Source organism: Protomyctophum parallelum (genome assembly GCF_964188405.1).
Source record: "Protomyctophum parallelum genome assembly, chromosome: 5".
Lineage (NCBI taxonomy): Eukaryota > Metazoa > Chordata > Actinopteri > Myctophiformes > Myctophidae > Protomyctophum > Protomyctophum parallelum.
The window spans coordinates 4413860-4428519 of record NC_139702.1 but is presented as its reverse complement, the minus strand read 5'-3'; the positions used below and the strand labels follow the sequence as shown (position 1 = coordinate 4428519).

Genomic DNA, 14660 nt, shown 5'->3' with positions numbered 1-14660 from the left:
TCCCTAGTCAATTGGTGGTCCATTAACAGGCGTTTTGGGGAGCGTCTTGACAGCTGCCAATCAATGACAGTCTCGTCACCATCCATAACTCTGCCAACGATGATCATCAACTTTGACTGACAGGCTGCCCCGGTCACCATGATAGACATCATCATATCTCTCTCTCTCTCTCTCTCTCTCTGGTGTGTGCACGCACGCACGCACAGCTACAGTATACTTATAGCCTCTGACCATGTAGCTAGTGTGTGAGTAGGTGGGTGGACAATGGAGAAGATGTAGTTATAGGTGAAGAAGAGGGCAAGGTGGGAAGATGTAATTGCCAGTAATGGCTTTGGGGAACCTGTCTCATGAATAATATGCACACGTACAGTCACTCCTATAACGGCCTGCATGAGTTCATCATACACTTGCGTGTGTGTGTGTGTGTGTGTGTGTGTGTGTGTGTGTGTGTGTGTGTGTGTGTGTGTGTGTGTGTGTGTGTGTGTGTGTGTGTGTGTGTGTGTGTGTGTGTGTGTGTGTGTGTGTGTGTGTGTGTGTGTGTGTGTGTGTGTGTGTGTGTGTGTGTGTGTGTGTGTGTGTGTGTGTGTGTGTGTGTGTGTGTGTGTGTGCTTGCTTGCGTGGGTGGGTGGGTGCGTGCGTTGTACTCGGAGTGTCGGATGTTTTAACCCATTCTGACCTGAGATCAGATTCATACGAGTTTTCCACTGGACACACACTGGTCTGATCAACCCATTCTGACCTGAGATCAGATTCTAAAATGTCAAGTCGTTCTTCGATCTTTCAAAAAATAGCAGATCTACAAGCTCATATCGCGCCACCGAGTGGCGCGATATGAGCTTGTAGATCTGCTATTTTTCAATAGCTAAAGTATAACATGATGCCAACACCAAAATGGGTGCCCGGTCAGAATGGGTTAAATTAGTCCGATTTGATGACGGCAGTGGGCATAGCACACGTCATATTGGGGAGTCTGGCTCCTGCTTCCATCACAGAATGCATTCAGTGGTGAAGAAAGATACTCCCATTAATTACATACCGATACACAATGCAGAAATGCTCTGTTACTGTACAAGCCTGTATTCAAAATTCAAAGTACAAGTTCTCACATGTTTACACAATGTGGCTAAGGTTTTCCTCAAACTGGCAATTGCTTACCTTGCTGAGGATAATGCATGTTTTGTAATAATAATAATAATACCCATATTTTTCCAAATAGTAGCCCGGGCTGTTAATATGCAAAATCGATTTGGACCCCAGGAATTTATAAGGAACTAGGCTGCTATTTGACCCAGATTTGTGCAAACAGACTGTGCCGTGTAAAATTCCAATATTATAAACATTTTAAAAAGGCTCTCATATACTCTGAAGTCTGAATATATTCTTTCAAATGAGGTTTGGCCTTATCAAAAATACATGTGCTCAGTTTTTTAATGAATTGAACTATTTGAATAAAGGTTGTACACATCAGTGAAATGAACCGCTGGGACGATCGCTAATTGAGAGAGTGTAGGACCTAACAAACGCACCACTGCTCAGAGCACATGAAATATAGGCTGCATGGCTAACAGGGCTTGGTCATTACCTTCCATCTCTCTCCATATCGTTTGATAAAGGCATATAAAAAACATGACTTATACACCCAATGAAAATATACTCCTCACGGGGTATAGACCACTTAATAATAATAATAAAACTTTATTTGTATAGCACCTTTCATGACATGAAATGCAGCTCAAAGTGCTTTACAGAACAATGGAGAATAAAAGAAAAGCAAGGCAACGACATTAAAAAACAAGCAGTAATGCAGTACAGTGAGGACATGAAAAATAAAAAATACAAGATCAATTAAAGGCAATGTTGTAGAAGTGGGTCTTGAGCTTTGAAAATGTCTACAGAGGCTGCCTGACGAAGGTACAGAGGGAGCTTGTTCCATGCCGACGGCCCGTAGAAGCAAAAAGCTGTTTCCCCGTATTTTTTAGTTGCCATTTTTTTGGGCAAAGCGAGCAGGCCGGCGGTGGAAGACCTTAGGGGGCGGTTTGGGACATATTTAGGCAGGCAGTCATGTAGGTAGGAAGGTGCGAGACCATTGAGAGCTTTATAGACAAGTAAAATAATTTTAAAATCAATCCTAAAAACAACCGGAAGCCAGTGCAGTGATGCCAAAACTGGAGTAATATGTTCTCTCATCTTAGTTCTAGACTTGGAATTATAACAATCGGTTGATGATTGGCTGAGTAGTGCACAAGTTAAATCTCAACTTTTTGCGCGTGACGCCCGTTGCCTGAGGCCTTTGTGGTGGCGGTAGGACCTCTGCTTGGATTCATGGTGAGTCACAACACGCTGCATGTGGGCGGACGCAACACAATAAACATTTCACAGAATAATATACCACTTTGAATTAAAACAGTCAGTTGTGCATAATATAGGCTGAGTATGAGCCGCAGCCAAGGAGCGCTGAGCTGCAGCTGTGCCGCGCTCGGGAATATTTTGATTAGTTTGATTTGATTTGATTCAGTAGCTTAATGCCAGTTATCGCCAGTTATATGTGACCATACCATTATTTAACAACCTATATACGGCAAATTGGTTGAGAGTACAAATTGAGCCAAATGGATCCGTAAGGGTAATCTTCTTATATATCGAGTTAAGCTCTTATGTAGCTTTTAAACAGTGAACCACATTTAGTCCCATCACTTCGAAGGTACGCGCACGCGTGTGTGCATGGGCGCGCGCCCACCACTCGGACAAACTTGCTGTCTCTCAAATGAGGGTTACTAATATCAAAATGACGTTCAGATACTTTTCGAGTTGCACCCTGGCCTGTATCCCTGCCTCCTCCTGACTGTCACCATGCTTTCTCACTTCCAGCTGAAAGGAAAGAGAGGCCTGTGGAGTGATTTAACCATTGTCTTTCTAATATAGTGTTTCTAAAGCTGTAATGATTAGATGAGCAGAGCAGAGCATTATTCCATGCAGAGCTGTCAGTGAACTGCTGCATGAGTCAGTCAGGGATGTGTAGTGAGTCAGCGTTCTGCTGCTTTATGCTCTCTCTGTGTGCGTTTCCTACTATCCAGTTAGCTACTATTGGACCCTTTTATCGTCGGACCCTTTTATCGAGAAAACCTCACACGTCCAAAACAGTTACTTTTCAGGAATCAAATTCTATACTATAGCGACAGTGGCAGATCCACAAGCTCAAAGCGCTTCGTGTCACGTTTCGAGCTTGCAGATCTGCTACTTTCGATGCTTTTGTCTGGAAACCCCCCCCCCCCACAAAGTTTAAATATAGATAGAGGAGAGAAAATAGATAAGAGGTTTAATTAAGCCCAACAGAAACAATGTTACTTTGCCTGGTCTACTATCAACGCCCACAGGCCCTGAGGCTTTAACTGTCTTCCAGTTCGCCCCGTCTTTCTGAGGCATTCATTTTTGGTTCCGGTAGCTCTGGAGTTATCTCAAAATGGGCACATTGCTAACTCTTAGTGACCCCATGAGTGAGTTTTACTCACTAAAGTAGAACTCTGCTACTTTACGCAGCCAGTAAACACCAGCATGGCCTCTAGCCCATTCTGACCTGAGATCAGATTCATACGAGGTTTCCACTGGACACACACTGGTCTGATTTAACCCATTCTGACCTGAGATCAGATTCTAAAAAAATGTCAGTCGTTCTTCGATTTTTCAAAAATAGCAGACCTACAAGCTCGTATCGTGCCACTCGGTGGCGCGATACGAGCTTGTAGATCTGCTATTTTTCAATAGCTAAAGCATAACATGATGCTGACACCAAAATGGGTGCCCGGTCAGAATGGGCTAGGGCTATGTTTCAGGTGGTGGTGCATGGTGGTGGGGGACGGGAACGTTTGGGAACCCTCAAAGGTAAATCGTATATCCCTGTGCTTCATGCAGACCTCCGTAAGCAGCTGGAGAGTGCCGAGCTGAAGAACCGCAGGCTGAAGGAGATCTTCCAGCAGAAGATCCAGGAGTTCCGCACCGTGTGCTACATGCTGACCGGCTACCTGATCGACCCCACCACGGAGAACCACTACAGGCTCACCTCTGTGTACGCCGAGCAGATGGACGACTCTCTGCTCTTCAAGAAGGTACACACACACACACACACACACACACACACACACACACACACACACACACACACACAGGGCTCCCTCAAGACATCTTGTATCTCAATGGGATTTTGCCCGTATAAATAAAGGTCAAATAAAAGACGCACACACGCATACATGCCTTCCTGCCTGCCTACAGTACATAATATGCAGGCACACCCACATGTTTGTTCAAATGGTAAAAGAAATGGTAAATGGTGCATTTATATAGCTCTCTCTCTCTCTCTCTCACTCTCACACTCACACTCACACTCACACTCACACTCACACTCACACTCACACTCACACTCACACTCACACTCTCACACACACTCTCACACACACACACACACACACACACACACACACACACACACTCACACATTGATATGCTGCTGATGGCGGAGGAAACGGTACTAGGCACCAACCTGCTCATCTGGAGCAGTTAGGGGCTGCAGCTAGTCTTCATCTGGAGCAGTTAGGGGCTGCAGCTAGTCTTCATCTGGAGCAGTTAGGGGCTGCAGCTAGTCTCATCTGGAGCAGTTAGGGGCTGCAGCTAGTCTTCATCTGGAGCAGTTAGGGGCTGCAGCTAGTCTTCATCTGGAGCAGTTAGGGGCTGCAGCTAGTCTCATCTGGAGCAGTTAGGGGCTGCAGCTAGTCTCATCTGGAGCAGTTAGGGGCTGCAGCTAGTCTCATCTGGAGCAGTTAGGGGCTGCAGCTAGTCTCATCTGGAGCAGTTAGGGGCTGCAGCTAGTCTCATCTGGAGCAGTTAGGGGCTGCAGCTAGTCTCATCTGGAGCAGTTAGGGGCTGCAGCTAGTCTCATCTGGAGCAGTTAGGGGCTGCAGCTAGTCTCATCTGGAGCAGTTAGGGGCTGCAGCTAGTCTTCATCTGGAGCAGTTAGGGGCTGCAGCTAGTCTTCATCTGGAGCAGTTAGGGGCTGCAGCTAGTCTTCATCTGGAGCAGTTAGGGGCTGCAGCTAGTCTCATCTGGAGCAGTTAGGGGCTGCAGCTAGTCTCATCTGGAGCAGTTAGGGGCTGCAGCTAGTCTCATCTGGAGCAGTTAGGGGCTGCAGCTAGTCTCATCTGGAGCAGTTAGGGGCTGCAGCTAGTCTCATCTGGAGCAGTTAGGGGCTGCAGCTAGTCTTCATCTGGAGCAGTTAGGGGCTGCAGCTAGTCTTCATCTGGAGCAGTTAGGGGCTGCAGCTAGTCTTCATCTGGAGCAGTTAGGGGCTGCAGCTAGTCTTGCTCAAGGACATTTCAACACAAACACAAGGGGGGGGGGGGGGGGTCCGGGGAATCAAACTGGAAACCTTCCGCTTCCCCCAGTGGGCGCTCCAGACTCCAGACTCCCTCCTCTCTGCACGGTGCCTGTGAATGCTCTTAAGGAACTGACACACAGATGCTGTGTCTACGTAGACCATTATGGGCAACTCCCTCTCGCGTGGCGCTATAGTGTCATAGCATGTCACTTTGTGCCGCGCTATAAGCTTGATTTATTTATTTTTTTCGCAATTCGTTGTGTATATATATAAAAAAAAAATTAAAGACATTTTTCACTCAAATCCCTGGTACAAAATATTTTCAGATTGGGGGGGGGGTCCACACGCTGTGATTGGCCAGTGCACTTGTGCAAGGACATGCTGTGATTGGCCAGTCAAAATATTCTTTATCTCTCTTTATAGTCTGCAATTGTTGCAGGCGAGAGGCACTTCTGCGTCGCCCACAGAAGCGTGCTTTGGTTATAAGCAGATTAAAGCGTTTAAGATGTCCCAATGCCGCGTCCTTCATATGCAAACCTTTGAGAAACACTGACATTGAAACATTTGTAGAGTCAGCCTCAGGTCATAATGGGTTAAAGATGGAGTGCCACAATTTTTGTATTTTTCCAGTTTTTCATGTGTCTATGAGGTGACAGTACTTCATTAGACACCCTGGAGTTGTTTTTATGTGCAATGGTGTATTAACTTTGTATTTAGGGTTTCTTCCTGGAGGCTGAACCCTTGACGGTCAAACGGGCCAATGAAGTAAACAGTAATAGTGACATCACACTATCAGCGGGGTACCATTTGTACCACTGAAAATGTAGCTATGTAGAGATTATATTATATTATAATATTAAATCGCTACATAGCTACATTTTCAGTGGTAAAAAACAAAGAGCACAACAGATGAGTGTTGAGTGCAGGCTGTCCTTCTCATCACATTAATTTGTAGCTTTTTCTGCGGTTTGAGAGGATTCTGCCCGTCACACCAAATCCACATTATCTCACTGTCTACAGTAAGTACTCTAACTCAAAGAATGGATGATGAAACGCATCCTAAAAGCATGTGCCCTCATCAACCAGATGTGCTCAAACAAACAACAAAAAGCTTTAATTCATACAAAAATCACACCAGTGTGAACCGAGTGGTGCAACTCCCGTCTATTGGTTCTCTGTATCGTTCCAATTTGTATCGTTCCAATTTCTTCTCTGTATCGTTCCAAATTCTTCTCTGTATCGTTTGCATCCAGCAGGTGGCAGCCATGTCACATACTTCTCTCGTTCCAATTTCACGCATGCGCACACCACTCGTGCTCATGATACATGATACATGATACATGCGGACATTGCTGGATGTAGAAGTGGTTGCACCACTCAAAAATGGAAACACTTCACTACTCACAAAGACAGGTTGTTGCCAGGGCCCAGTGCACAGAGCGGGGTCCGCTCATACATCCAACATCCCATTACTCACTATAGCGTGAGGTTAGGGGGACACACACACACACACACACACACCATATAGATGAGGCATATACCGCCGGCATGCACATCGGGTTCTGCTGTGGGGAAGTGGTACAGCGCAGAACACACGCCTGCATGGCGACCTTGGCAATATGTGCACGGGTCACTACTCACTCACTGCGTCTGTTGCAATATCGCCGCCGCCCTGACATCGCTGGCGCTCGTAGAGCGAAGAATTGAGACCTCCAGGGTCATTTATTCCGCGGTTCCTGTGCTGAGCTCCCGGTGCAATGTCTTGGCATTGTTATAGTCATGTGTCTGACTGGGTCACGTAAAGGAGAACAGTACCAACCACACACACACACACACACACACAGGCCATCTCTGACATGCAGTCTGCTGTGTGTGTGTGTGTGTGTGTGTGTGTGTGTGTGTGTGTGTGTGTTGTGTGTGTGTGTGTGTGTGTGTGTGTGTGTGTGTGTGTGTGTGTGTGTGTGTGTGTGTGTGTGTGTGTGTGTGTGTGTGTGTGTGGTGATGTATGCATTTTGCCAGTTCGAAATGTCTTGGTATCCGTGTGTGTGTGCATGCATATTTGTGTATCCGTGCGTGCATTATGACAGTTTGATATGGCTGTGTATCTGTGTGTATTTTTATAGCTCCTGAGTCAAGACTACAGAGACCCAACTATTACCCTACAGTACTATTACCCTATTATATTACCCTATAACTATTACCCTACATTAGACTACAGAGACCCAACTATTACCCTACAGTACTATTACCCTATTATATTACCCTATACCCTACATTAGACTACAGAGACCCAACTATTACCCTACAGTACTATTACCCTATTATATTACCCTATAACTATTACCCTACATTAGACTACAGAGACCCAACTATTACCCTACAGTACTATTACCCTATTATATTACCCTATAACTATTACCCTACATTAGACTACAGAGACCCAACTATTACCCTACAGTACTATTACCCTATTATATTACCCTATAACTATTACCCTACATTAGACTACAGAGACCCAACTATTACCCTACAGTACTATTACCCTATTATATTACCCTATAACTATTACCCTACATTAGACTACAGAGACCCAACTATTACCCTACAGTACTATTACCCTATTATATTACCCTATAACTATTACCCTACATTAGACTACAGAGACCCAACTATTACCCTACAGTACTATTACCCTATTATATTACCCTATAACTATTACCCTACATTAGACTACAGAGACCCAACTATTACCCTACAGTACTATTACCCTATTATATTACCCTATAACTATTACCCTACATTAGACTACAGAGACCCAACTATTACCCTACAGTACTATTACCCTATTATACTTACCCTATAACTATTACCCTACATTAGACTACAGAGACCCAACTATTACCCTACAGTACTATTACCCTATTATATTACCCTATAACTATTACCCTACATTAGACTACAGAGACCCAACTATTACCCTACAGTACTATTACCCTATTATATTACCCTATAACTATTACCCTACATTAGACTACAGAGACCAACTATTACCCTACAGTACTATTACCCTATTATATTACCCTATAACTATTACCCTACATTAGACTACAGAGACCCAACTATTACCCTCATGAGCAATTATTTGGCAACTGTGGCAAAGACAAACTCCCCTTTAACTACACTCTAGAAAACAAGGGTACGCTATGATGAGCTGAGAATGTATCTGTTAGGCTAGATGTATAGGCTATATGAGGATGGAAATGCTTAACTTGAGGATATTGTGATGCCTAGATTGCCTACATAGTGTTATTAATGTCCTTCTAGCTCATAGTATGGGCTTCCTCTGCACCAGGACAGGTGCATCATCATCATACTTTAACCACTAACCCTGGGTGTCCTGGTGTTGTCGATATATTCATTATTGGCAGAATGCAAAGAACAAAAACACCTGTGTGAACCGAGTGATGCAGGCTGCTTAAACCCATTCTGACCTGAGATCAGATTTAAAAAATGTCTATTACATCCTGACAGTTTCATTATTAACCCATTCTGACCTGAGATCAGATTAAAAAAATGTCAGTCGTTCTTTCGATTTTTCAAAAATAGAAGACCTACAAGCTCGTAGCGCGCCACTCGGTGGCGCGCTATGAGCTTGTAGATCTGCTATTTTTCAAATAGCTAAAGCATAATATGATGCCAACACCAAAATGGGTGCCCCGTTCGAATGGGTTAATAACACAGCTGGCTTGCTGCCAGCGCTATTGCAGTTGTCGAGGCCGTACTCCAAATGGAGTGGACAGACGGACGTAAATGCAGACGTGCAGAAACACATGTGGCCAGTCAATAGAGCTATTGGTCAGAATAGGCACCGCTCAAAAATCTGACCATGTATTGGTCTAGTCCGCAGTGCTGGGCATATGTCCGGTACATCATAATGGTCTTTTCACCACTGCCACACAAAAGGGGCAACGGGTATCTGGATTTGAAACCGGACCAGTAGAAACTGTTGGCGCTGCAGAGCTGGCAGAGCTTTCCCCACAGCCCTTTGAATGTCAACTGTCTTCAGGAGCTGGTGGGAAATACATGACAATCTCTGCAGTACATCCACTTGTGCAGGAGGTCTACTGAAGTCCACTCTGATTATTGCTTCCTCCGAGTTAGCCCCGGAGGCAGGCTTTCCTTCCAGCTCAGCACTGTGCTGTACGGAGCAGCTGCTACAGTGATGGCACAGCGACACGTCTTTCCCAGACATGAAGTCACCAAACACAGTGTGAGGCTCTCTCCACTGCCCTCGACACCAACATGTCTTCTTCTATCACCTCCTGGAGTACTGAAAGTGCAAACTAAGCCAAACCATGCTGCTCTGTGCCGGCAGGCATATAGTTTCCAAAGAGGAGAGCTGGCCTTAGCTAACATCTTACTGTATTTGCAATGAAATGGAAAGTTCCTGTAGGGGTGTCTGACTGTCTTTGTATGGGCATGCCCATACAAAGATTTAACTCAAACCAGAGCCCTGTTGATGTCCATTATACATTTAAAGTTTAACCCATTCTGAACGGGCACCCATTTTGGTGTCGGCATCATGTTGTGCTTTAGCTATTTAAAAATAGCAGATCTACAAGCTCATATCGCGCCACCCGAGTGGCGCGATACGAGCTTGTAGGTCTGCTATTTTTGAAAAAATCGAAGAACGACTGACATTTTTAGAATCTGATCTCAGGTCAGAATGGGTTAATCAGACCAGTGTGTGTCCAGTGGAAACCTCGTATGAATCTGATCTCAGGTCAGAATGGGTTAAATGTATAATGGACATCAACAGGGCTCTGATTAATAATAATCTTTATTGTCCCGAAGGATATTTGTCTTCACAATCAACAGTTCAACACCCACATCAAAAACAACACAGAGCACATAACACCAAGACAAAACATTGTTTGGGTTAAATTTCACCCAATCTGCTGTTTTTTCTTAGAATGTGGATAACAGGACTTTGGTCCCTCCTCTTGCGTCACACGTGTTTGTTTACATTCCTAACATGCCTAACTCTACATGTTGTAACTGGAGCTGCAGACAGATTATGCTACGGAGCTCTGAATCTGTTCTGAGAGATTAAATCTCACCTTACATGAATTCCGAGTTCCACATTGGAGCCATGCCATTCCCATGCGGATCGAGTTCCACATTGGAGCCATGCCATTCCCATGCGGATCGAGTTCCACATTGGAGCCATGCCATTCCCATGCGGATCGAGTTCCACATTGGAGCCATGCCATTCCCATGCGGATCGAGTTCCACATTGGAGCCATGCCATTCCCATGCGGATCGAGTTCCACATTGGAGCCATGCCATTCCCATGCGGATCGCAAAATCCACATGATTTTAAGACAAAATCCCCCTTTCTAAGACAAAGTGTCAGACTGGATGGTTCACAACTTCACATAGATCGCAAAACACAAATTATTCATGTGAGTATCGTGAATGATGCTGGTGCTTCAGGGCGCTTCATTGCATGCCCATACAGAGCAATATATTCCAAATAAAGACGCAATTAAAGTATCATTGCATTCCCATTATAACCTGGAAGGTTTGAGAAGGAAAACCATTCAAACTGCATTCAAATTTTGATAATCTTCTAGCCTTGGACATCGTAATGGAGTCATCAATGCCAATAACTGCGCATGCTAGCTAGAACGACCACATCTGAGATGTTCCATTGATGTATGAGTTTATCCCATTGGCCCCTGTTAACCCTGTTACATCCGTTACTCACTATAGAGTTGTTTTCTAATTAGCTTTTCTTTGTGCAAAGAAAAAAGACGGAGGACAGCTGCAGCATTCTTAAAGTCTGAAACAGGTAGTGTAGGAAGATGCTCTTTGGATGGGGGAGGGGCTTCAGAGTCAAATAATCAAATAGGCTAAATAAATGAATAAATTTGCAGATCTTCAAAAACAGTTTAAAAAGCTGTTCCAAGCTAGTTCATCTTGGACCAATGAAAACAAGCCAACATGCCTTCTTCAGGGCATGCAGAAAGGAAGACACCTAAGCCTACAGTATATAATATCGTCTCTGTCCAAAACTGTTCAAATTCAAATTCAAATAAAAAATCACACCTGTGTGAACCGAGTGGTGCAACTCCCCTCTCCCCCCCCCCCCCCCCCCCCTCCTCTCTCTCTCTCTCTCTCTCTCTCTCTCTCTCTCTCTCTCTCTCTCTCTCTCTCTCTCTCTCTCTCTCTCTCTCTCTCCCATTATACAGGCAGACTAAAAGCTTCAATAACTCCTAATCTACGGAGCTCTCCATGGTTTGGTCAATTAGCGCGATGTTCGGAGGTCTTTGCTGATTATCCGGTGGTCTAGATCCGGTGCTTTCTAGAGCAAGGATGGCTATGTTTTAGCTCGCTAGCATTGACGCTATTTATTTAGCACAAGATGTGAGGCGCGCATTGTACACACACGCACGGATATTGCTGGCCATTGCTGGTTTCACGCATGCGCACACCACTCGTGCTCATGATACATGATACATGATACATGATACATGCGGACATTCCTGGTTGTAGGAGTGGTTGCACCACTCAAAAAAATAGCTGTACTAGTGCTAGCTGTAGTATGAGCATGTATGACATATTAATTTATGAAAGAAAAACACAAAAAAGAGATAAGAGGTTTCTGCACGACATTGATGATACCTTATATCCATAATCTAGGTATGATCAGCTAAAAAAAAAAACAGCTTTTTTATTTTTTCTTATTTTATTTTTGCCTTGTTGTTACTGCTGTGCTTAACTCTGGTACTAGAAATGGCAGAATTACCCGTCTGGGATTAATAATAATAATAATAATAATCATAAAACCTGCTCTGGAGTTTTGTAAACCGCACACGTCAGTGCTTCTATTAATTCCTGCCATGGCTGGGTGGAGATATTATATAGGACGAAGTTACAGCTCAGGTGTTTATTATCTTAGGGATGAGCGTGGCATCATAAATACCTAATCACTGTCGCTAATCACACCTCTTATGCTCCCAGGGGTGAGCTAAATATACACGCGCACGAGTGGTACTGTCAATATGCGCAAATATGCACATGGCTGTCTCGTTTCCATTTCAAACGTTGCATCGACAGTAAATCTTACCCCGGTGTTAGCATATTTTTGCATATATTTATCCCATTCTGAACGGGCACCCATTTTGGTGTCGGCATCATGTTATGCTTTAGCTATTTAAAAATAGCAGACCTACAAGCTCATATCGCGCCACCGAGTGGCGCGATACGAGCTTGTAGGTCTGCGATTTTTTTTTTAATCGAAGAGCGACTGACATTTTTAGAATCTGATCTCAGGTCAGAATGGGTTCATCAGACCAGTGTGTGTCCGGCGGAAACCTCGTATGAATCTGATCTCAGGTCAGAATGGGTTATAAAGATTCTAGCTACGGCTTCTGTGTGCTTCATACTAGATCTGACATCTGGAAGGGGGGGGGGGTGCTGGCTTTCATCTCTTTTTTTGCCATAGGTTCTCAATGCAAGTTCACAGTCACATAATCACACGCTCATGCTGTCACGAACAAATAAAAAATACAATAGCCATCTGGTACACACACACACACACACACACACACACACTGTGTGTACGGCTCCAAAGTTTTGTCTAATTTAGAAATGTCTCTTACAACAGCATTCGATTGAGAAGAAATATAGTCGAGATATTACTGTGTCAAATGACTATTATTATAGCTGGGAACTGATTATTATTATGGTCCATTTGTAAGCAGCCGTCACTCCTGTATTGCAAACGCACATTGTTTTAGCTAATCCGATGTCTGTTGTGTAAAAAAAACCTTTCTTCTGAATTTTGTCTCTATTCTTGAAAAATCAAGGCTATTCCATGTGAGCCTCTGAAGCTCTCATACAGTGGTGTGTACTGTACGACTCCCTTCACAGAACACATCAAACTGTACCTAACCAGAATAGAAAGAGCAGTGGGAGGGGCCCCAGTGCACAACCGAATAAGATGACAACTACATCAGAGTCTCTAGTTTGAGAAACAGATCCCTCACAAGCCCTCGGCTTTGGCACGTTGGCAGCTTCATTAAATGGTACTGACAAAAACACAAGTCTCTTAACCCATTCTGAACGGGGACCCATTTTGGTGTCGGCATCATGTCGTGCTTTAGCTATTGAAAAATAGCAGATCTACAAGCTCGTATTGCGCCACCGAGTGGCGCGATACGAGCTTGTAGGTCTGCTATTTTTGAAAAATCGAAAAACGACTGACATAGCAAACATAGCTTTATCAGAAAACTGTCAGGATGTAGAAGACGTTTATAGAATCTGATCTCAGGTCAGAATGGGTTAACATCAACTGTGAAGAGGCATTTAATGAAGGATCGCTGGCCTTCTAGGCAGTGCAGCAAAGAAAAAGACATCTGAAACTGGCCAATAAATGTAAAACATAAATAAATGAATAATTAAATAAAATGTGTTCACAAATTGAATTACAGAGAACATTAAGTGAGACAAACAAATCAAAAAGATGCTGGAGGATTGCTTGACGCCATCTGTCAAGTGTCACGGAGAAGGACATGTGATGGTTTGTCTATAGGGCTGCTTTGGTGCTGGGTGGTGGAGTTTTAACCCATTCTGACCTGAGATCAGATTCATACGAGGTTTCCACTGGACACACACTGGTCTGATGAACCCATTCTGACCTGAGATCAGATTCTAAAAATGTCAGTCGTTCTTCGATTTTTCAAAAAATAGCAGACCTACAAGCTCGTATCGCGCCACTCGGTGGCGCGATATGAGCTTGTAGATCTGCTATTTTTCAATAGCTAAAGCATAACATGATGCTGACACCAAAATGGGTGCCCGGTCAGAATGGGTTAAATAAACTAGAGCGGTGCCCGTTGGGCCACTGGCCTACTTGGAACGATGCAAGTTGGAAATACATGCATGCCCCGCCCCCAACCCAGTTATTATGTCTGTGTCCCTTTTTATGTCCCTATGTGGAGTTCTTTGTCAGGCATGCCCAAATATGGAGTCTATGCAGAACGTCAGAACATCATGTGATGTCAGAATAGGCCAGCTCCATATATGGAGATACATAGGGGGTGTATAGGGGTGATCAGGGCCAGATCCCGGGCAGAGACTTTTGTGCTGGTTCTGGTTCTGCTGGTTCTGGTGTGAAACATGTGTCAAATTTGAAGTCGGTGGGTCGAAGGGTTCTGGAGTTAAAGGGATTGTGACATAAAAAAAAAGGTTTTGGAATTGTTCTTATTTTTTTTAGGTTTTCTAATCT

General features: G+C 44.2%; 1 protein-coding gene across 1 annotated transcript in view; it reads left to right on the top strand.

The window, feature by feature from the left end:
* The window catches only part of mad1l1 (mitotic arrest deficient 1 like 1), a 157220-nt gene that overhangs the window by 130193 nt on the left and 12367 nt on the right, over positions 1-14660 (top strand). The window contains exon 17 of the mRNA XM_083764745.1: positions 3910-4103. Within this exon, the coding sequence (XP_083620871.1) occupies positions 3910-4103 (194 nt within the window). The remainder of the gene's footprint in view (positions 1-3909; positions 4104-14660) is intronic.